This window comes from Anastrepha ludens, chromosome 2 (assembly GCF_028408465.1).
Source record: "Anastrepha ludens isolate Willacy chromosome 2, idAnaLude1.1, whole genome shotgun sequence".
Taxonomy (NCBI): domain Eukaryota; kingdom Metazoa; phylum Arthropoda; class Insecta; order Diptera; family Tephritidae; genus Anastrepha; species Anastrepha ludens.
Window position 1 is genome coordinate 82,792,389 of NC_071498.1, and position 24,093 is coordinate 82,816,481.

At 36.1% G+C, this 24,093-nt stretch overlaps 1 protein-coding gene across 1 annotated transcript in view; it reads right to left on the reverse strand.

Moving 5' to 3' along the window:
* The window catches only part of LOC128871973 (myogenic-determination protein), a 50,398-nt gene extending 27,590 nt beyond the window's left edge, over nucleotides 1-22,808 (reverse strand). The window contains exons 1-3 of the mRNA XM_054114189.1: nucleotides 21,849-22,808; nucleotides 5,920-6,042; nucleotides 5,716-5,790 (exon numbers count right to left, since the gene is read on the reverse strand). Of these exons, the coding sequence (XP_053970164.1) occupies nucleotides 5,716-5,790; nucleotides 5,920-6,042; nucleotides 21,849-22,508 (858 nt within the window). The 5' untranslated portion in view covers nucleotides 22,509-22,808. The remainder of the gene's footprint in view (nucleotides 1-5,715; nucleotides 5,791-5,919; nucleotides 6,043-21,848) is intronic.
* Between the last annotated feature and the right edge of the window lie 1,285 nt (nucleotides 22,809-24,093).

Here is a 24,093-nt window from a genome sequence, read left to right on the forward strand (position 1 = left end):
AAACTAAAATAAAATTATTTTTTAAACAAAACTGTAATATTTAGAAATACTGTTATATAAAGTGAATTAAGCCTGAATACAAAATTTTGAGCTAAAATAAAATACCCTTTTCTGGTTAAAATAAACATTTTTTGTAACGGTGTGCAGGTTAGTAACACTGTTCAAGTTCAAAATTTGGACAAAATTTAGCCGAGGCCTTCTAAATTTAATGGTATCATCGGTGTTGACAGATGGTCTACAGTTTCTAGGCCATGGTATTTGAAATTTTTGTTGTTGTAGCAGTTCCCAATTTGAAAACTGTCCTTAGGGCCACTGAGAACGCATTTAGAAACAACCTTGCATCAAAACTTTTATATCGAAAATCATTTAAATCTCAATGTGGATGTACAAGTATACATATATTTAATATGTATTCGATACAAAAAAATGGGGACTACATTTCAATGTGTTTTTTTTTTCTTTGCTTAACAAATTTAGGTAAAATTTACCTTTTTGTAAATAACTCCCTTAGTTTTAAAGTTATTATGCACAGCAGTTATTTCTGATAATCATCAAGACCTATTATGTACTTTAGCATGTGATGTAAAGTTATTTTAAAAGAGCTTTCAGTGGCCCAGCAGGCATTTTCAAATACCGTTGCCTCGAAAACAGAAGCTAATCTAACAAACGAACGCTTTTGAATTTAGAAGACGCCACTTTTTCCACAAATGTTTTGTTTTCCTGCCTTTCGAATTGACGTGACTCTTTCGATTTTGTTACAATCATTTGCAATCAAATTAAACTTTTCAAAATAAAGTCTTCTTTGCGTTTTCCAAAAAATAAAAGTTTTGAAATACTTCTATAATTACTACATTATCAAACGTGCGAAAAGTCTTTTAAAAATAACATTTCCATTATTTATTTATAAAACACGATTTTATTCACGTGGCTGCCTCGGTTAGATTCCATATAGCGTTTCAGTCATCCCACTTTTCTGAGAACCTGAAGATGGTTTCTGACGCTAGCTCACAGAATAGCTTGAACGAACATTATGCACAAACTTCAACTAAAATTCTTTTCAACGACCTTCGAACTGCATCTGGTTCTAATGTTGTAGGAAGCAATGGCTGCTGCCTCTTTCAATTTTGAAGAATTATCAAATTATCCTTTTTTAATTTCTGAACAGGCTGACTTTGCAATGCGATTGCATTGACTGGGAAGACTCAATATATATATTTTGAAATAATAAATTTTCTTAGGTTAGGGAAGGTTGAAATAGTTGCTCATAGAGAGGGCACACTTGGACGAAAATCAAAAATTCATCCTTATTGATACTATTGTAAAGAGGATAAGAAAAGAAGAATGAGGCTGGGAACAAAGGAGGAGGGGATGAGTATTTGTTGAAAACAACCGAACGACAGCTGATTTACGGTGGTATTCGCCTCTTCGTACTGCTGATCATTTTCAACAGGTTTTTAATATCCATACCTGCTATGTCAGCAGACGTGGCAAAGAGATGAGAGCCAAGATGCTTAAATCTTAGCCCTGCGAAAGCAGTGCAGTTAAGGAGAAAGAGCTGAAATGATTCCACCTCATCCTACAAGCAAGTGACGCAAAAAGAACTCGAAGTAATGATGAGTCTCACAACAAGTATACCACACGGCCAATGCGGAGCTGAGATTTTGTTAACCGCAGGAGATCCTTCGACCACCTTCGATCCACCAGCCAGAAAGATTTGGCGACGTTACAAGTTTGTTTACTTGCCCAGCGCTCGCTGAAGCCCACCTCTCCAGGAGCAGAAATTTTGTTGTTAAGTTAAGAGTTTCTCGTTTTTTCTCGCACCGAATTTTTCATAAACAAAATCTGTGAAATACTAAAAATGTGTGTGAACAACAAATTTAATAACACAATTTAAATATTAGTTGCCTTAACTACTTGGTATGTATGAACATAGTCTTACAGCGTTTTCTTTTCTCGCAATAATATCTCAGTTATGCTGCTCTGCGCCGGGGCTGTTAAATTTTTTTCTCAGCATATTCATATGGTTGCTTGTTCTTTTCTCAAAATCTGCACTCTGATCAGGCAAATGTGTAGCATTTCCTACCCTCTGCGAAATGTGAGGGTGAGCGTTATCCACCTGATTTTAGTTGATCTGTGTATGCCCACATGCATAGATACAGAAGTTAGTTCTACGAAAATTTTAATTTTTACAAATAACTTTCACTTTTGATTATTACACTCACTAAATAAATTTATTAAAGAGTTAGTGAAGTTTATTTGCTCTATCCTCATTTTACGCCACATTTTAGCAAAGCGCCTCCCAAGATTTTCGTAATACTGCCATATAATGAGGTGGCATTTTTTTCGAGAAGAAAAACACTATTAGTAATGCAGGATTTGGATCTATACTAAATCATTCCTAGCGAAGCAATGTAGATCTAATGGGTAAGTTTGAGCATCTTAAGGCTTCTGACTATTTATTCAATTATTTTAAGAGCACTTAATGTTTAGTTTTACCGAAAATCCCTAATATATTCTATTTCAAAGAGACAAAATTTTGTTAATCACCATATAATCTTGTATATTTGAAAAATCTACCGCATAAAGCCCATAGAAAATATGCAATATAAACCAACTCTTCGGGATTAAATTGACAGCAAGCAAGAAGATTAAGAGAAAAAAAGAACAAACGTATTTGAACCGAATATCCATTGGTTTCTTGCAAAAATAGCCAAACCATTAGAATTGAGTAATGAATAAGGTGCCAACAAATGTAACAAATGAAAAGAAAATGCCCAGACCGCCCAGGCGAAGTAAGTACCCAAAGCAAACTCTGGCGGAACGTGTTTCCCCAGCTGTTCGAGTGTGTGTGTTCGTGTGCATACGTGAGAGTGGCGCGATCTGACACAGAAATAATTCATAGATAAATGCAAACAACAAATATCTAATTCATAAATAGGCGACACGACGATTATTAAATGTGAACGTCAGCGTAAACATAAATATTTTCCAATTGTTGGAAGATGTGTACATTCTTACATACATATTTACATACAAGGAGGGGACTCCGAGAGGGCGAGAGATGTGAAAGGGGCTGAACGGAGTGCTGCCAAGCCAAACAAATTGGTTTGTTATGTCACGAGAAAAGTTTGGGGGAAAGGTTGGAAACAAATGCACACGCACATATTTATTCTATGTTTTTTTATTGGTAATGTGGAAATTCTTTTAAATGCGTTTATTTCGTAACACTTAAAAATATTCATAAAAAAGTATTTTTAAGGTTGCTCTCATAGATTTTTTTTATTTTTTGCATATAATTTCAAATTTAATATTTCTAAGTTTAACTGTTATTACTTAATTTAATACATATTTTCATTTTGAAATGATTTATTTAATTTTGATAAGTTTTCTAATTCGAGTTGACGCATCACTTTTACTATTTTTCGTTTGTTTTTTTAATTGAAGTGGGACTACAACAGCGGATCTAGGGGGTTTCCGAGTACTAACACATTTTTTATATTTCCTTTTATTTTACAACGATTTGTTTGCTGTTTGGCAAAGGGCAAGTATTCATTCGATAGAATTCTTTTTGCTCTACAAAACTATGTTAATTGTGTTTTTGAGTTATTTAATTTCTTATTAGTTTTGAAGCTTAGAAATTGAACACCCAGAAAGCAAAAATCAACATTTTAGACATTTGCTCTTCTTTGCTTTTCGTCGAGATCGAAAAGTCCGGGACATTTTTGACGTCTTGGAGGAGGTGTCATAGGTGAGTCTACAAAACGGAAATGGTTTACAAAGTTCAAAATAGGGACTTTGACGTCGATGACACGTCCCGCAGCGGAAGACCTTCTGAATTCGATGAAGAACGTCTCAAATTACTTTTGAAGAAGAACGGTTGCCAAACCAACCGTGAATTGCTGGAAAAATTGTACTGCGATCACAAAACGATTCTCAATCATCTTCATTCAATAGGATTTACCGAAAAATTGGAACCTAGTTGCCTTACGAGCACAACGAAAAAACAAAGAAAGTCGCCTTGCTTTTTTAGCATCTCGCCCGCCATCGCGCAACACGCGGTCATAAAGAGCACTTTTTTACCGAATCGTCACGGGATATGAGAAATGGTGCCTATACATCAATATGAAGCTAAGAAAGGAGTGGGTGGCTCCAGGAGATACGCCAAAGTGGAGGGTCTGGCCGGGTCTTCATCCAAAGAAGATCATGATATGTCTTTGACGGGACTGGGAGGGCATGGTGCACTGGGAAATGCTCAAAAATAATGGCACGGTCTGCAAGGAGCTCTATAATGCCATACACCTCGTGAATGAGTTATTCGAGTGAAAAGGCCTGATCGGCATGGTCCAACCATACATCTTCATGACAACGCCAGGCACCACGTTGCACAAGTCTCAAAGCCACACTCCACGAGCTCGAATGGGAGGTCCTGCAGCATCCTCCGTATTCTCCGGACCTTGCACCGACCGATTACCACCTTTCTACTCCTTGTCAAACCATGTTGTGGCCTCCTATTTGTAGTGTGCGTCTTGATGTTTTCCACAAATGGAGGGACCTTCAGTTTTAAGCCGACTCCGAACGGCAGATGGTTTTTCATGAAAAACGTTTTCATAGCAGAAATACACTCGTCGGTTTGCCTTTATTTGCCGAGGAGCGACTGCTATGAGAACAACTTCTTTCTTTTAATTGGTGCTGTATACCCGCAGCTTCCAACCTGTGCACTTCCGAATTTTAGTCACCCATCAACCAATATGGATAGTGGCTCCAAAAAATATCATAAGGTACAGAAATAAGGGCATCAAATGAAAGAACGATTGTTGATTGCCATTTTCTACAAAATCATACATACATATGTGATAACTCGAAAACTAAAGCTTATTTATCAATCAATGGTTTTAATTTTCAAAGTCATGATGTAAAATATGTACAGAAACGCTAATGACAAAATCGATCTATAGAACGCGGAAAACAATTCCGCCACGAATATTCATGAAAACCCGATTACTTACAAAAAGTTAAGACATTTTTGTCAACACCCCCTTTCCATAATACTGGTCCCCCTTTGCTGCATAACAATAAAAGCATATCTTATTCCTTAAGCGTTTAACCATCTATTAAAAATGTCTCTCTTAAAATTCAAAATACAAAAAAATAAATAAATAATGAATTCAATGAAAAATATGTCTTCGTTTCACTGTTATAAATCAAAGCAATGCTTGTTGTGACACTCCATCCTTTTCTATCCACTCAGCGTACAACACGTAGCTATGTAGACAGCATACTAATCCACCAAACAATAGGCAAATGTGTCTCACACTTCCCGTAATACTAAAATAAATACTATACGTATGTATATACTCGTACGATACAAAAAACACTTCAGTTTTCCTCTTCCTCTCTGAACACGGCCATTCATTTTCATCGCACAACACACAACGAAACTAAATAAAGAACAAAGCGATGTCAACTAAAATAAAATAGTAAAACTTACGACAACCTAACAAAAAAGATTTAAAATTTTACTAGCAGTTAGCAGCTATCCCTAAAATAATCTTAATTTGCTATACATTGTATTAAAGTAAGCGCTAAAAAACAGCTTTCAATTTAATTTGAATGAAGAAAAGCATAAACTTACAATTCATTTAATTCACATACATTTTATTGTTATGACTTGGCAATTTATTTTTTAGTTTATTTTATTAACAAAAAATCACTCACCAAATAGTCCTGTTGACACGCTTTCCCACTTATACCATCTGCAAGACTGTCTATGGAACGTGTGGGCGATGACTCCTAAAATAGATACAAAATTTAAGCGAGAAAAAGTTATTGAAGCTGTGAATGTTAAAAAGAGGGTATTTAGATGTAGTCGAGTATTTCGGTGATGTCCGAAAATTCTAAGGGCATTTTCTCTTTACATACCTGCAACAGATCTTCGAGACTTTCAATGTATTCGATAGCATTGCGAAGTATTTCAACTTTTGGTAATCTTTGATTTGGATTCGTTGACGTGCGACGCTTAAGCACCTCAAAAGCCTCATTAACCTATAAGAGTCATAAAAAATCACAATCAGTTTCGTTATTTAGAGAGAAATGAATACAACAGCATTCCTTCGAAATTTATTTAAACTTTATTGATTAAATAAATCTAGATTAAAGGTATTTGTATTTTATTTATTAAAAAAAATGAGATTGTATCTGTACGAGTTTTTAGTTTTTACAATGCATCAACTGGTTGGAAGTTCAAACTCAAATATTAAAATAATATTCTCAAACTTAACTAGCTGTATATATATAAATATATATATAATCAAAATTGAGTGATAAATATGGGAATAGGGAGACACACAAATAGCAACAAGCAAGATGAGGATTAATAGTAAAAATAAGAGAGCCAGATAAATGGTAACAGTTTTATCACACCCACATTCATTAAATATAATGAAAGTAATCGTGTATTTCTCCTAGTGATCACACCTTTGACAGATTCAGGTATTGAATTCCAAAGCCTCACACCATTAATGAAGAACAGCCTTGTTGAAGATACCTGTAAGTGGGAAAATTTGGAGACAATCACTTTGATGCTTCTTAGATATCATATCTTAATTTCTTGTAAAGGTATTGCGGAGCTTTAAATTCAATTAGCTTTTACATAAATATTCAATTTCCAGCTGTCAGATAATCAAAACTGCTGCATCCTAGAATTTTGTTTTTCGACAAAGAAATGTGGTCATATCATCAAAGTGCGTACATTTTTACAAGCGCCATCTATTTTGTGAGATGAAATAGAGTCAAGCTTACTAAAGGCTGGTTAAGTTTCAAGGACCGGTGCTGATTTTGAATAAAATACAATTTTGTTAGGAAATTATTATCATTTCTCTTTATTATGATCATATTGGTATAGCTCAATTACGCATGGAAGAAAATATTGGCCAAATAGCCGCCGCGGCCTCGGCGGCACACCTCCATCCGATGGTCCAAATTTTCGATGACGCTGAGGCATAATTGAGGTTATATGCCGTTAATGTGCCGAATTATCTCATCCTTTAGCTCTTGAGTTATTCTTGGCATATCGACGTACACCTTTTCTTTCAAATAACCCTAAAGAACCCATGATCTTGGCGGCCAATTGACATCGACGCGACGTGAGATTATTCGCGCAACTGACCGGCCTCATTTTGGAAAAAATGCGCCTCAATGAAGCCACCGGCCCATAAACCGCACCAAACGTCAAACGTTTGGGGGTCCATTGGTTTTTCGGCAATCACTCTTGGATTATCATTCGCCCAAATGCGGCAATTCTGCTTATTGACGAATCCACTGAGATGAAAATATGCCTCATCACTGAAGATGACTTTCTTCGATATGCATTTTGATTTGAACGCCCGTTTTCATAATAAGCCTGAATAACTTTAATGCGTTGCTCGATTTCGTATCTTTCCATGGTTTAAATTGAGTTAGTCTGAAATTGAAAAATGTCAAACGAAATGCAAAAAAACAATTGACGCTTTGGTGTGGTTCACATTCAACATCGGCCTTTGAAATCTAACCACCCTTTATATACGTGCTCAGAAAATGTGATGTGATTCACAATGAGTATAATAGCTAGCTTTCTTCTAGTCTCTGATGCCGTAAATCACGCTGAAATTCTTAATCTACGTAAAACAGCATACGAGGTGTGTTAAAAACATGAGTGAATTTTCATTTTTCTCAAAAAATATTTTTTTATTCATCAATTTCTATTTTATCTCCTTCAAAGTAGTCTCCCTCAGATATAATACACTTGTACCAGCGTTTTTAGAATCCTCGAAGCAGGAGCACTTTTTGGTATGTCCTTGAGCTCTCTCAGCGATTTGGTTTTTATCTCCTCATTCGTCGTAAATCGCCGTACTTTCATGGGTCTCTTCAATCTTAGGAACAGGAAAAATTCACAGGGGGCCAAATCTGGTGAATAGGATAGCTAAGGCACGCTAGCAGTGTTGTTTTTGGCCAACTCTCACAAGCAAAGATGAGGGGGCAGATGCATTATCATGATGCAAAATCCATGCTTTTTTTCCACAATTCCGGGTGTTTTTTTCGTATTGCTTCATGCAAACGACACCTAAGAAGGTAATACTCCTTATTTTCCGCACGACCTTGTGGTAAAAACTCCTGATGCACTACGCCATAGTAAGCGAAGAAAACAGTGAGCAAAACCCTAACATTTGTTCGAACTTGGCGTGCTTTTTTTTGGTCTTGGCTCTCTTGGACTCTTCCATTGGACGATTGGGTTTTGGTATCGATGTCATAACCATAAAGCAGTTATAACCCTTTTAAGCTAATCTGGATCATCGTTGACGTCATTCAACAATTCCTGAGCGATGCTCATGCGACGTTGGTTTTGGTCAAAGTTCAGCAAATTTGGAACGAACTTTGCTGCCACACGCTTCATGCCCAAAATTTCCGAAAATATTGCATTTAATGAGCTAACTGATATGCCGACATCTTCAGCAACTTCTCTTATTGTGATTCGACGATTCACCATAACAATTTTCTTCACTTTCTCAACAATTTCATCGGTTGTTGATGTTCTTTTTTGAACACATCTCGTATACTCAGGTCTAAACCCAGATCGCAGTGGGTGCAAAAAATTATTTTCCTGAAGAAATGATGAACCTTGTCTTACCATCAGCGACTCGTACACCTTTGAAAAGGCTGGTAAAATGCTTACAGGTCTACGAGTATAATCACTTCAGCTACTAAAAATAAAAATAAATAATTGGCGCGTACACTTCTGTTAGGTGTTTGGCCGAGCTCCTCCTCCTATTTGTGGTGTGCGTCTTGATGTTGTTCCACAAATGGAGGGACCTACAGTTTCAAGCCGACTCCGAACGGCAGATATTTTTATGAGGAGCTTTTTCATGGCAGAAATACACTCGGAGGTTTGCCATTGCCTGCCGAGGGGCGACCGCTATTAGAAAAATGTTTTTATTAATTTTGCCTTCACCGAGATTCGAACTAACGACCTCTCGGTGAATTCCGAATGGTAATCACGCACCAACCCATTCGGCTACGGCGGCCTTGAGCTACTAGCATTGCTTTTTTGGCGATTGGAATGGATAGCCTTTTCCACTCCGTTGGAAAACATGAAGTTGTGAAGCAGGGATTAATAATATGCTTTAAAGTACCCAAGTTGCACAAATTTCAGGATATTTCATTGTCTGCAATGGCATTCGACTTGATGCCCATGACAGACATCAAAACTTCTGATTCCGATAGCCCGTCAAATTCAAACTTATTTTTTAAGCCAAAACTGCTAGTAATAGGTATGGTATTTAAAGATATAATAACAATTATATGTACATATTTCGCAACAATGTGTTTAAAGAAATTTATTGAGGTAAAATTTGATAGTTAGTTTAGAAGATGAAAAACCAAAAGCCAAAAAAACTTGAAAAATTGTTGAACTCATTCAATGTCTTTAATCAAAGATGCATTCGAGCCATAAACTATTCTAGCATAATATATAAAAAAAATTATAACTGTATAAAATGCGGCAAAATTAATGCACAGTATTATGAGTATATGAAAGTAGCTTATGTACCTATATTTTTTATAAATTATACCTACGTGAAATGGTTTTCGAATTTTCCGCAAACGATAATCAGCCCACTAACAAATAATCTCGGTGGGAATTTATTCTCTTCAATTCACATTTTCTCAAGAAAAAAATCCTATAATTCTAAACTCTCTTGAAGAAGATTTTTCCTCGAGAACAGACCCAATAGTTTATGAAGCTAATAATTTGTAACGATTCTTACAAACTATTAAGTTTTGGTGTTCATGTATCCAAAAAACATGCAAAGTAGGGGAAGTTGCAAGTCTTTACTGGATAAATTTTTACTTGTAAGAAAGTCATACATTCATATACAAATGATCCTGCAAATTCCCAGTAACTTAATTTCCGAGTATTTGCTCTCAAAAAAAAGAAAAATATCACAAAAAAGTACATGAACGCAAAACCAGTAAAGAGGTGCAAGTTTTACGAACTGATTAAATTGCTGGCGGGGAAAATCCAAAAGAATTAATTTTTTTTCAGTTGACCTATGTCTTATTAAATTAAAAAAATGAATGAAATAGAATGCAAAATTTGCTTAACATCACATGATTTTATTTTGTCCACAATAATTTGTTCCATTTCATCATTGCTGTCAAATGAAGAACATTCCATTATCAATTGTATTATTGCATAGCTTCCTTCTATGAACGTACATATATAAAGCGTTTTTCAGTAAGAGCGCTTCAACTTTTTTTTTGAATAAAACACAAACGGTTTGACTTTTTTAACTAATTTTTCTTTTATTTTCGAGCTTGAACATATACATTTAAGTATGAAATTCGATTTCGTTTGCATGACCACCGCGTGCACGTTTTACGAAGTCCAATCGTTGAACCCAATTTTCGACCACTTTTTTGCATAAATCGGCCGAAATTCCAGCAATTTCGCGTTCAATATTGGCTCTGAGCTCACAAATCGTCGCCGGCTTGTTAGTGTAGACCAATGACTTCACATAACCCCAAAGAAAATAGCCTAGAGGCGTCAAATCACACGAGCGCGGCGGCCTTTCGACCGGTCCATTTCTGGAAATAATGCGCTCATCGAACTTACTCTTCAACAAATCAATTGTAGCGTGTGACCACATGTCGTCTAAGTCCATACCATTCAATTGCGGCCAAAAATAATCGTTTATCATGTCGCGGTATCGATTTCCATTCACAGTAATGTGGCGATCGTTCTCGTCAACGAAAAAATATGGGCCAATTACGCCGCCGGCATGTAAACCGCACCAAACAGTGATTTTTTCGGGATGCAACGGTTCCTCATGAATCACGTGTGGATTGCTTTCTGCCCAGTAACGCATATTTTGCTTGTTGACATTTCGTTTACAAATGACAAGCGAAAAATAAAAAATATTGCGTCGTTCGTCTTCCCTATCGGAAAAAAGTTGAAGCGCACCTATTGAAAAACGCTATACTTAGTCCTACCATAAGTTCTGTTACAAGTTATGTCCGTTATAGATATGAAAGTATAATACTTTTTTTAACTACGTTAGTTTTATTTAACCACGTAAATATTAAAAAAATTTATTTCGAATTTTCATTCAAAATGGTCACCCTTTGCTTTTACACAAGCCTTCAAACGATTAGGTCATTCAGCTATTGCAGCAGGAACGGTTTCCACGGATATTAACGTCTCTGCTCGAACCAAAGATTGTTTGAGTCTCTCCAAATTTCTGTGTGCTTTTCATCAGGCCTTGTTCTCCAATTCTGACCAAAAACTGTAGTCCAATGGATTCAGATCTGGACTTCCAGACGGCCAATCTTCTGCGGCTATGAACCCAGAAATATTTTTTTTGCCACAGCTGGGTGATTTCTGCCTTATGGGCTGGAACCTTGCTGGAAGATCCATTGCTCTCCATTGAATATACATAATACTGCTCAACTGCTTCACCACGCCTTCCAAGACATGCTCCTGGTACACTTTTAACAGGTCTTAACAGCTTTTTCGCTGAAATGAAGAAAGATGTTCAGTTGAGCGACGGAAGGCCTTCATGTGGAGGCATCTGTAATTCGTCTTGACATGGATATGTCGATACATTCACTTACTTGGACATGATTTTCTGCTTTCTAAGGGGATTTCCGCAAATTCTCTCTGCTTTTATTGCTGCACTCGTTCGAACCACGCGAGGACGATCACTTCTTTTTTTGTCTGTGGTGACTGGAGGCTTAGGTTCAGTCACCAGTCAGGAGTACCTCTATATCATTGGCCATTTCCTATTTAATATATGACTTCAAATAAACTTTATAAATTTTATCTAAAATATGTTTGCTTACATTTTCCATCTTAATAACTATTTTTATTTAAATTTAGAACTTTGATTTAACTCGGAAATTTTGTTTCGTGTTTATATTTACTTTGCGAACAGCTATTTTTCGCATTTTTTTTTTTCAAAATTAGATGTCATTTTGCTCTCTCACTTTACCCTATTTTGCAAGTTTTTTGGATACATCGACACCAAAACTTGATAATTTGTAAAAATTTTTACAAATTGTTTGCTTCATGGACAGACCTAATGTCTGTGTGATTCTAAGAAGACGCTGAATTAATTTGCCTACTAATCTACTTACTGTGAGCGTCAAAAAAATGTTGACGCCTATTTTATTTGTATTGAAGCTCTTGAATATTTTAGTACAAAATACAAATTTCATGTAACAGAAGTTTAATTTCGTACAAACGGTAACCAAAAACAAAAAATGTTTAACTTTAGCAGTGGCAGAATCCTTAGCTTCTTATCTTAATAATTCCGATAAACAGTCAAAATTCGCTTATTAGTCAATGGATTGACGAAGAATACTTTTTTCGCAGTCTTACATTGAGACGAGATGAGAGAGAGCAAAACATAGAAAATTTAAAAACGCATAAAACTATTTTAGATTTACATAAAGAAAATATATCTACGTGCGTTATTGGGGAAATTTTCAGAAGGAATTATTATATAATATATGTATATAATTGGTGCGTACATCCTTTTTGGGTGTTTGGCCGAGCTCCTCCTCCTATTTGTAGTGTGCGTCTTGATGTTGATTCTCAAATGGATAGACCTACAGTTTCAAGCCGACTCCGAACGGCAAATATTTTTTTTATGAGGAGCTTTTCCATAGCAGAAATACACTCGGAGGTTTGACATTGCCTGCCGAGGGGCGACCGCTATTAGAAAAATGTTTTTCTTAATTTTGGTGTTTCACCGAGATTCTCTCTTTGAATACCGAATGGTAGTCACGCACCAACCCATTCGGCCACGGCGGCCGCCCAGAAGGAATCATTGCTCGATAAAAAAAATCCGTAATTAAGAATTTACCACGGTCTGGACGCCCAAAGTGATTTACTGCCACGGAAGTGCCTGCAGTAGTGCGAGAAGCCAAGGCTAAACCAGCTTCAAGTACAGTTTAAATTTCGAAATATATCACAAAGTCATGGGTCTAGCTAGTGAGCGCCAGTAGAATACGGGGAGCCCTCCACAAGAATGACCTGTATGGCAGAATGCCACACAAAAGCCTTACAAACATGCATATACTAGGTGCAATTGCACAAAGCTTCTAAAATTTGAATGTGAACCCTTAAAAAACAAAATCGTATAACCAGAAGCGGTCGATGGAGCAGCAAAATGAAAGAAAAAATGTTTGGAACAACATTAAGACGCACGCCATAAATAGGAGGAGGAACTCGGCCTAACACCTAACAGATGTGTACGCGCCAATTATTTATTTATCTATACTAATATTATAAAGAGGAAAACTTTGTTTGTTTGTTTGTTTGTTTGTAACGAATAGGCTCAAAAACTACTGGACCGATTTTAAAAATTCTTTCACCATTCGAAAACTACATTATCCAAGAGTAACATGGATTACATTTTATTTTGGAAAAAAATAGGGTTCCGTAAGATATTTGCATTTTTCGGACACAAACTGAAAAAATCTTATATATAAAATAAAGTCAACTTTTTGTGTGTGTTCGCTAACCGGCCGTGTCTGCACCGAATTAAACCAAACTTACACACATTGTTAAGAAGGTATTGAAGATGGTTTCCGTATAGTTTGGATACCTATTGGTGGATAGGGCTCGAGATATAGGTCAAAACGTGGACCCGGGTAACCTTCGGACGTGTATGTGTAATATGGGTATCAAATGGAAGCTGTTGGTGAATGCTTTAGTTCAGAGTATTTTTCATGCCGCTCCGTGACTAGGGTCTCGAGATAGAGACCAAAACGTGAACCCTATAATGTGTTTGTACAATATGGATATCAAATGAAAGCTGTTAATAAGTGCTTTAATACGGGGTAATTTTCATACCTATTGATGACTAGGGTCTCGAAATATATGCCAAAACGTGGACCCGCCGTGTCTTTGAATCGAATTAAACCAAACTTACACACATTGTTAAGTAAGTATTGAAAATGGGTTTCGTAAAGTTTGGTTGTAATTCGGAACACTGGCAACGCGTACAGCGTTCTTTTGAGCCAGCCATAATGTCGCTTACTTTTTTAACGCTTGGGGCGGAATTGAACTGTCAAATTGACAGTGTGAGTTACAATGTGTCAATATTTCTTTCTGATTTGGATGCCATAAGGAAAAAACGTAAGTGCAACATGTAAAAATTGTTTGTGAATTTTTTTGGAGTGGATTTTGGAACAGTGAATAATTTCTTACGAAATTTGAGAATTTAATGTGAAATCCGAATGAAATTATGTGTTCGTGGAAAAAACAATTTTTTTCGTTTTTTTTTTTTGAAAAATATAAATGGATAATGGTTAAAAAAGCTCCAATGCTTAATAAAACATATAAATTGAAACGAAAAATTCATGGATGATCAGGAAAAAAGACGATTGTTTATTCATATGCGTTGATTTGAAATTTAAAAACAATCTTCTTTTTTCCTGATTTTCAATTTATATTTTATATTTACTCAAAAACAAATAGAAAAACAAAAAATATTGTTTATGCCAAAGCGCTTGAATAAAGAATAAAGAAATAAATAATATGAAAACCATATATTTTCTGTTCTAAACCATATCTATTCTATTTTAGTGTGCCCAGCGAAGGGGGCCGGGTTTGCTAGTTTTAAATAAAATTGATTGCATTTAAAGATAAGAAAGGAAATTTATCACTTATTAATTACAAAATATTAATTACAATTTTCGAAAACAAATTGATTTGTTCTAAAATCCTTTATTTTATTAAAATGTCCGTCGAATAAAAACACTTATACTCTTTAATAAACATAATTGATATATCTGCTATTCATTAAAGGCATTCTTCTTATGGCATTAACGTTCAAAAATAGCACGAAATTATACACTTTCTTTTGGCCACACACAAACACAGACATTAAATCACGACAAAGTAGCTGCTACAGTAATTAAATGCGCACATAAGTCACCTTAAAATAAGCATTAATTCGAATAATAAAACTAACATAATTGCCACTACTTCAGGGGCACTTTCGTTATGGTGCGGCCTTTCTCCCATATACATAAATGCTTACGAAAAACAAAAAACACAAACGCACTCTATAGATACAAGGTCTGGGATGAGAGCTAGCGTACCTCATTGACACATCTCCCCCTTTCACATATAAAGGAGAAATTTTCTCCTGCTTTATGCATTTTTTTACGATTATCTCAACCAGTTTCTCTATTTGTTTTACATTTACATTGGTTGATTTGAAGGGAAACATAAATGAACATTAAATTCGGCATCATCCTTCTCCACCCCCCCCCCTCTGTTTATAGGGGACTTACTTCGGTGACCATAGTTGTTATGGAGTCCCGCTAAATCGCTCGTGTAGGCCAAATGTTTGTTGGTTGTGTTTTATTACGTTTGCGGTGACTCGTAAAATGTGTAACCATTTGGCAAATCGCTGGCAGGCGCTTAATTCATGTATAATGCACCCACATGAACCGCCTACCTCGCACATTCAGCACATACAGTTTTCTACTTATTATCGCTGTTGCAGTGCATTGCGGTGTGGCGGTTTGTATGCGATTTCTAATGGATTTACTGCGCTGCTTTGTGACAAGCACCGCCAATGCATTTTAGTACATTTTTATAAGTGCTTCAATTGCATTACTTGCGCTTTTTAGTGTCGCAAATAATTTGACAACATTGTTGCTAATTTTTAATGGCGATGTACGCGCATATGTGCATATGTGTGCATGCAGCTGAATAATTGAAGTGTTGAAATGTTTATACGGTGTAAATTTTTCTCTAAGTGCTGTGTTAATTTTATTGCTCAATGCAATGTTCTTGCTTCTGAAAATATTTTAATAACAAATATTTTAATGTTGAGTTTTTAAAACCACCAAAAAATTGGCTTATATTTTATTTTATAAATTGTTTATGCAAATTCCAAAATTTCTGTCGTGGCTAACTATGCCAAGTTGGTAGCTTTAATTTTTTATAATATATATTTTTATGCTGCACTCAAATTTCTCCAGTTTTTATGTGTCGCACATTAACACTGTGCAATAGGGTGAAGTTAATTTGAGCGGTGGTCCACTATGGGACATACTCAGGCTCATAAGCCCATTGTGATGCCGCGGAACTTGTCCCTATCTATCCTAAAACCCGTGTGCACTTTTCAAAAATTTTAGAAGATGCCTGATTTCCACAGTACTACCTAAAATGGTAAATCTACGTCTGGAAAGAGCAGAGCAATGACACAGGAGGTGCGACACCGTTCTACCTCATCTAGAGAGCTTCTGCAGAAGCCGAGTTTCGAACCTGGGCACTACGTAATATAGGGTTTTCCAATAACAGGTGTTATTTTGAATAGCCCGCTATTTCGGTAGATGTCACTTTTGAAGTTGTCATTTTTTGATATCTGACAAGTACAGGGTGGGTCATATAGCGTTTCCTTTTTGAACCATTTATTTTTTTAAGAATGGTAACACAAATGGCATGTCAAATGTGTTCATAATTTACTTAAAGGTTTGACATTTACGAAATGGGTCGCTATACGCTTAAACAAAATTGGGAAATATCGAAAACCTATTTCCAAAGTGGTGAGTCTTCTTCTTCTTTTCTGATTTTCACATCGGTGGCTACGTCAATAAGCAAAATTGTCGGATTTGGGGCTCAGAATATCTACACGTTACTGTAGAGAAACAAATGCATCCACAACGAGTCACGTTTTGGTGCGGTTTTTGGTCTGGCGGCATCATCGCACCATTTTTTTTCGAAAATGAGTGAGGACCCGCGGTTACAGTAAATGGCGAGCGTTACCGTGACATGCTCAACGAGTTTTTGTTTCCAAAAATTGAAGAGGATGACATGGACGACATTTGGTTTCAACAGGACGGTGCAGCTTGTCACACTGCCAAAGTTACATTCGAACTTTTGGCTACCGTTTTTGAAAACCGAATAATCAGCCGAAATTCCGATATGAATTGGCCGCCTCGGAGCTGTGATTTAAGCCCGTTGGACTATTTTTTGTGAGGAGCCGTTAAGGACAAATGCTATCCGAACCATCCAGAGACGATTGATGCTTTAAAACACGAAATTGAAGTTGCCATTCATGAAATTGGAGCCAAAACAATCGAAAATGTGCTTAGAATTGGGTTGTTCGAATGGCCTACTGTAAAGCCAGTCGTGGTAGTCATTTGAACTATTGCATATTATTTTTCATTCATAAATGACAATGTTCAATCTTCAAAATAAAAAAAAAGTTTGAAAAAATATTGATTAGTTTTTTTTATAGCCGATTCAAAAAGCAAATTTTACATGGCCCACCCTATAGAAACTACGCCATTAATAAAAATGGAACACAACGCATTGAAATGATTGAAATTCACTATAAAAAGGGTGAAAATTTGCGAGAGACGGTTCGAAAAACTCGAATAATTGTGGATTATCGTGAAGCACCTTGTCGGACCGCAATACAGAAATTGGTGAAAAAATTCGAGCTGTTGGGACAAGTTAGTGATGTGAAGAATAAAACTCGTGCACGTTGCTCAAGAACAGTCAAAAATATTGCTGTTGCAGCCGAAAGTGTCGAAGAAAACCCAGGTTTGTCCATTACTCGTCGTTCTTTGGAACTAGGCATTCCACAAATGTCATTACACCGTATTTTGCATACAGATTTGGGTCTTAAGGTTTATAAAGTCCAGTTAATACAAGAACAACATCGTGTCTTTGCTGATTGGGTCGTTGAAATGCATGAAAATTCCGAATCAGAATACCATCGAAAAATCATTTTGAGTGATGAGGCCCATTTCCACCTATGGCTTCGTCAACAAGCAAAATTGTCGGGTCTGGGGCTCAGAAAATCCAAGTGTTATTGTTGAAAAGCATCTCTATCTTCAACGTGTGACTATTTGGTGCGGTTTATGGTCCGGCGGAGAAATTGGGCATTACTTTTTCGAAAATGAAGGTGGAGCAACAGTTACGGTGAGCTATCGAGAGATGATTAACGATTTTTTATGCCCGGAATTGGATGGTATTGATTTGGACAACGTTTATTTTCAACAAGACGGCGCTACGTGCCACACAAGCAACGAAACCGTTGATATTTTACGGGAATAACACGTCTTATTGGAAAACCCTTTAGTTGTCATAAATAGTTCTTTTATGAAAGTTTAGTTCATATTCCTACAAACACCATATAAATCTTATTTTCAAATTATTATATTACAAATGTTCCTTCAGATTTTAAATTTTTTAATCAGAATTTTTAGAAAAATTCAGTTTTATAGCCCAATTTGGTACAATAAAGTGCAAGTATGATGTAACGCAAAAATTGTATAAATTTCCCGATATTATTATTTTTCTGACGGTATTAGCTGTTTTCTTCCATATAAAAAAAGTTAGAGCACCGTTGCAAATATGTTTCCTATACGAATATGTGTTCAAATCCGTATTCTCTCAGTGATTCTACGCCTTTCACGTGATTCTGAAGAAATTCCATAATATATTTCTTCCTCACTCCCCAGAAGATGTGGAAAGCGTAGAACGAGCTACATTGAATTCATTCCTGGAAACCGACAAACTCATCGAATGCTGACCTTCAAGCCAAACAGTATTTTCTTTAAAAAATCGATCCTTTTTGCGACAAGTCTTCATCCAGTGTCTATTGCATTGTAATATCATAATAAGTTTTTTTTTTTGTTCAAATGGTTAGTTATCAATTATGCATTGCCGACTCATTTACTCCGTTCTCTATATTAAAAAAAGTACATTTTGAAAAATTTAATGAGCTCATTGCTTCAAATTTTATGCTCTGAATACATAACTTTTTCTTCGAAAAAGAAAAAATGGAAAAACAGGGTATGCCGAGATTTCATTTATTTTGTTTTATTTCAAGTTTCAATATGAAATACAAATAAGTAAAAAAAGAAGCATACAGAGAATACACGCCGCAGCTTAAATAAACAGCAAAAACACGCAACTGTTTATTTCTAATTTTTAAAGTTTTGAGGTACTTAGTACTTTGTTGGACATGCTTTATTATCAATTACAGCTTGAAGATTACGTAGCATGGAGTCAACCAATTTTCTTGTGTATTCTGGACTAATTTGGTTCCGCTCTTGAAGTATCGCCTTTTTAAGATCAGATTTGTTATGGATGTCATATTTTTCATAGAAATAACGGCGTTTTTACAGATTTCTTTATAAAACAGAAACTACAAGTGCTACGTTTATATTCAAGTTTCATAGCTTAACTTAAAGGCAAAGGCATTAGCAACATTTCCAAAGTTTGCGAATGTTTAGAAATATTTGAAATACTTTTAAATGATTTCGCAGTTTCAGTTTTCTCAGATTTTCATATAAAATGAGTACTGTAGCCTTTGAAGTGGCATAAAATGAAAAAGATTATTGTTACAAAAATACGTGACTTCCCACTTTCCATAACTTATCAAAAAAAATACTGTAAGATGCCACGGACTTACATTTTTTTAATTTCGTTTCACTCTGTTATTAGAGAACGACCCAACTTCGGCTTCTGCTCGGTTGCGACCGAAAATGGCTGAAAGTCGATTCAGTGCGTCCTTATATGATTTTCAAATATGGGAAATTTACTAAAATTCGTTGGTGAAGCATATTTTGTCCGCGTTTCTGACCCACCACTGTATTTAATTTTATCAGCAGGTCGCAATGCAGCTGTGTGGCTCTCTGTCTGTCATGATAAGAAACCGCTACACTTAGCGACCCTCTTCGTAAATCACCTGAACAACGTGGCTACCCTTTTGAACTTCTCTCAACAAATTATTAATAAATCACCCGTACATCCTCTTCGCTTATCACTCTTAATACATGGGCTGAAAAGCCCCAGATGTAACACATAGATGGCATTGTTATTGCATTCACCTCTTTTTCAATTAGTACTAACCTTAAAAATACAGCTGCTAAAATTTCATGATATTCTATTCACTAACTCGTCAGTTATTGTGCTAAGAGTGGCGCTACTTTTGTTGTTTTCAAAACAATGTATCAAAAAGGCCTTCGTGTTTTAATTTTACACTGCTTCTTGATGGGATAAAAACCGTTCAAGCAAAGCAATGGCTTGAAAAGTATTTTGGGGACTCCGCACCATCAGAAACAAATATAAACGAAAGTTTGCTGAATTCAAACGTGGTCATAGAGACACCGATGATGTACAACGCGGTAACACCAGAAAACATCAAAAAAATTCAGAAAATCGTTTTGAATGATCGAAAAGTGAAGTTGCTTCAGTTACATGACATCGTAAAGAAAGTGTTGGCTTGATATTGCATGAGCATTTGACTATCAGAGAACTCTGTTCAAGGTGGATGCCGCGTTTGCTCACTATTTCGTTTCATCAAGACAATGCACCGTGTCACAAGTCAATTAAAACAATGGCAAAAGGACATGAATTCAACTACCACCTCTATCGTATTCACCAGATTTGGCTCCCAGCGACTACTGCCTTTTCGCAGACCTAAAAACTGCGGAATGAAATTTCGCTCAAATGAAGAAATTGTCGGTGAAATTGAGGCCTATTTTGAGGCAAAGCATATATCGTTCTACAAATGTGGTATTGAAACGTTAGAGCGTCGTTGGAATGATTGCGTTGTTCTGATGTAAATTACGTTGTTGAATACAGCTAATTTTGAACAAAAAAGCGTTGTCTTTGTTAGGCCAGGGGCTTTCCAGCCCATGTGTTATATCGTCACTGCTTGACACAAGGTGACTCAAGCCTCTTTTTGATGAGGCTTAAAAAGCCCAGTAACCTTAGGAGTGCACGAAATCCTTTAACACGTACTGTCATAACTTCAAATTGTGCAAGTCTTCGCAAAATTTTTTTATAATGGTGTGTTTAATAGAAGCGTTACCGACAAATTCAAACTTAGAGTTCCGTTATAAAAAAATTAAAGACTGCTAAATAGGCGTATCCTTTTCGCAATATGCGTTGTGCAATGTGTGAATTTTGATAGGCTACGTGTCTTTACAAAATAAGTATGAGCAACGACAACCCCTTAAGGTCCAAAAATGTCACGTGTATCTGCAGACAATTATTCGAAGAAATTGAAGACGTTCATAAATAAATAGGTGCAATGGTATCCGAACTCAAAAACGTTGACGACTCCCAGGCCGAGGATTCCGGAGCACATTGAAAAACCGCTGTTCTCATTATTACATAGTGAAAGAAGACCTGCATGGGGTAAGGCAAATTCAGCACGGAATTGGGCAAACGTACTAGTCACGAATGAATCTTCCTTTTGGACGAATAATTGCATACGTTGGTTCGGGTGTACTGCTGATAATCCACAACTTAATTTTTTTTTAATTATATCTTATCCCAATTTTTGAGCGACCCTTCCTTAGTGTTGGCATTTTTACCAAACTACTTCAAAATATGTAACTGAAATATAATAAATAAGACGAACAGGTGACACCCCTAGCAATCGGTTGATAAAAATAGATGGGTTTACCAGAATGAAGAAGACGACCAGGAAGACCATAAAAACGATGGACAGAAAATCAAACTCAACAATGATACAATTTATGTGTAATTTCTCTAAATATTAAAATGTATTGATATATCAATGTATATGTATAAACTTTAACTAATTTTTGTGAACAGAAAAGCAGACAAAGCCTATAATAAAAGATAAAGAAGATATATAATTCGTTTAGCCGGCATAAATTCTCCAGATTTTCACAAATCATAACTGTGTATATTTTTCAAATTGCTTGTTAGCAGATGATACAACTTTCTAATATTTTTTTGTATCTAAATCTAATTGATTCATTATAGAACCTGCTTATTTGGCTTCGAAAACCCGCCCACTCACCTTTCTCAACCGCCGACGCTCCCGCAGTGTTGCAGCTTTTCTGCGATCCACTGCAACATTCTTTTTCTTGCATGCCTTACAGGCCCATGTCAAACAGGGCCGCGACGTTTGAGCCGATGAACACACCAACGGTGCCAGCACATGCTCTTCCGAACTCAGGCTATTTTCGTCGTAATCCGTAAATATGGGCGAAGGTGTCAAGTTGAGTTTATCGCTGTCACGCGAATTGGAATAATTACAAGCGTTACCGTTATCAGCAAGGAAAGCACTTGCCGCAACGCGGTCGACTGGATCCCCACCAAAGTTTAGACCGACACCAATGCCGACGGCAGCGCCATAACGGCTGAAGAGTGTATGTAAATGTTGCTGATGAGAATGTTGTTGTTGCTGATATTGTTGCGATTGTTGATGGAGAGGGTGGTGATGGTGGTGGTGATGATGGAGGCGTTGTGTGGGTGAGCGTTGTTGATGTATGAGCGTTGTCTGCTGATGGCCATGGTGCAAAGCTGAATGTGGAAAGGGTGAATGTTGTGCAAAGCTGCTGAATTCCTGCTTGACGCTAACGCGTTCCATGGCAACTGAATCCGAAATGTTCTTGCTTATGTTGATTTTGAAGCTTGAGCTGTTTTGTAACACTGCATTTGAATTGTATTTCGTCATAACAAACAACAAAACATACTTTTTAATTTAATTAATTCTTTCATATATATGAATGTAATCAAATAGCATATTTTTAAAATTTTTACACACTTCTTATTTCTTGCTTCATGAAACGCACACTCAGAATTAACATCACTTTCACAAATATTCACAAAGTACTTAAAATGCGCCAATGCGAAGCACCATACACAACGGATCGGTATCACTCCGCACGTTGTTTGCGTTTCTTACGCACCAAACTGCAAATGATTTCTTCCGAAACTTATGTTCCGACAACGACGGCATCCACGACACTTTTAGTTGACAAAATTTCAAAATTTTAATTTCTCATTTTCTTGGCGCTGAGTTTGGGGTCTGAGATCGATCGACGTAGTGTGTCTTCATGTTTTTAAACACATTTATGTCATATGTGCAAGTGTGTGTTGGCGTCTTTTTTGAGCACAACACTCAAGATGCTCAAGAAGTGCAGAGTCTTCGAGTAATTTCTATTTATAAATCGTCTCGCTATTAGACGTTCTCTAATATGACACAGGGTAGAATTCGAGCCAATACAACCAAGCCACGCCTTTTCGTTCCTAAATACTCGACATGATTGCGTGCATACTTCATTTGTGTGTAGACTTGTAAATACACACATACATGTATCGTATATTTGTACATACCTATGTATGTTACTAATTATTTGCATAATGTTTGAGTGGAAGTTCAATATGCTTTCAAGGGATTTTAATGAATGAAATTTTTTTAAAATGGTGGAAGATTTTAGTGGAGTCCGTCAATTAAGTTGTATGGGTATTTATCTACATATGTATGTATTAGAACAGAAACATCAATGGGGAAAAGTTAATTTATTGTTCTACCGAAATTCTTTATAATTGAGACTAAATTTACTTAACTAAATGACGAAGTATAGTTTTCAGATCCAAGCAGTATTTTCTTTTCTCGTAATAATGTTGCATTTATTTTGGCTTTCGTCAGGGATATAAAATGTTCTTATTAGTTTCTCAAATTTTCTCTTTGACCAGACAGATATGCAACATTTTCTACGCTCTATGTACACAAAATAGTTGTGCAAAAATTTTAATTGGCACGAAAATGGAAAGAAATCCTTCAATTTTATTGTGTTTAATTCAAAAAACGTCTCTATACCGCTGATTTTAACATTTATACTGAAATAAGAGGTTTCTATAACTCATCGATTTTTCAATTAGAACTTAAGAAGTTTTATAATTGGTGTGTTGGAAATTGACTATCTCTTAGTAACAAAAATAGTCCCAAAGTTGTTTATTCTAAGGTATTGAAATCTTTGACCACTTCTCATTTCACAGCGAACTCTTATTTTATTGTTTCATTAGCCATTTGTTAGGTCACTCTTCTGATTTAGATACATATTAAAAAATATTGGATTCCGCTTTTGTTCATCCCAAGCTTATATATATTGCAAACCACATAAACCGAATGGAAGTACTGCATTTTTATATTATTTTCACTTCTATGACCCCATTACAACCTAAGATCATGCTGCCGAATAATCAGTTTATTATCACTGATAGATGGTGGAACTCTTTTCTCAGTTCCGTTAATT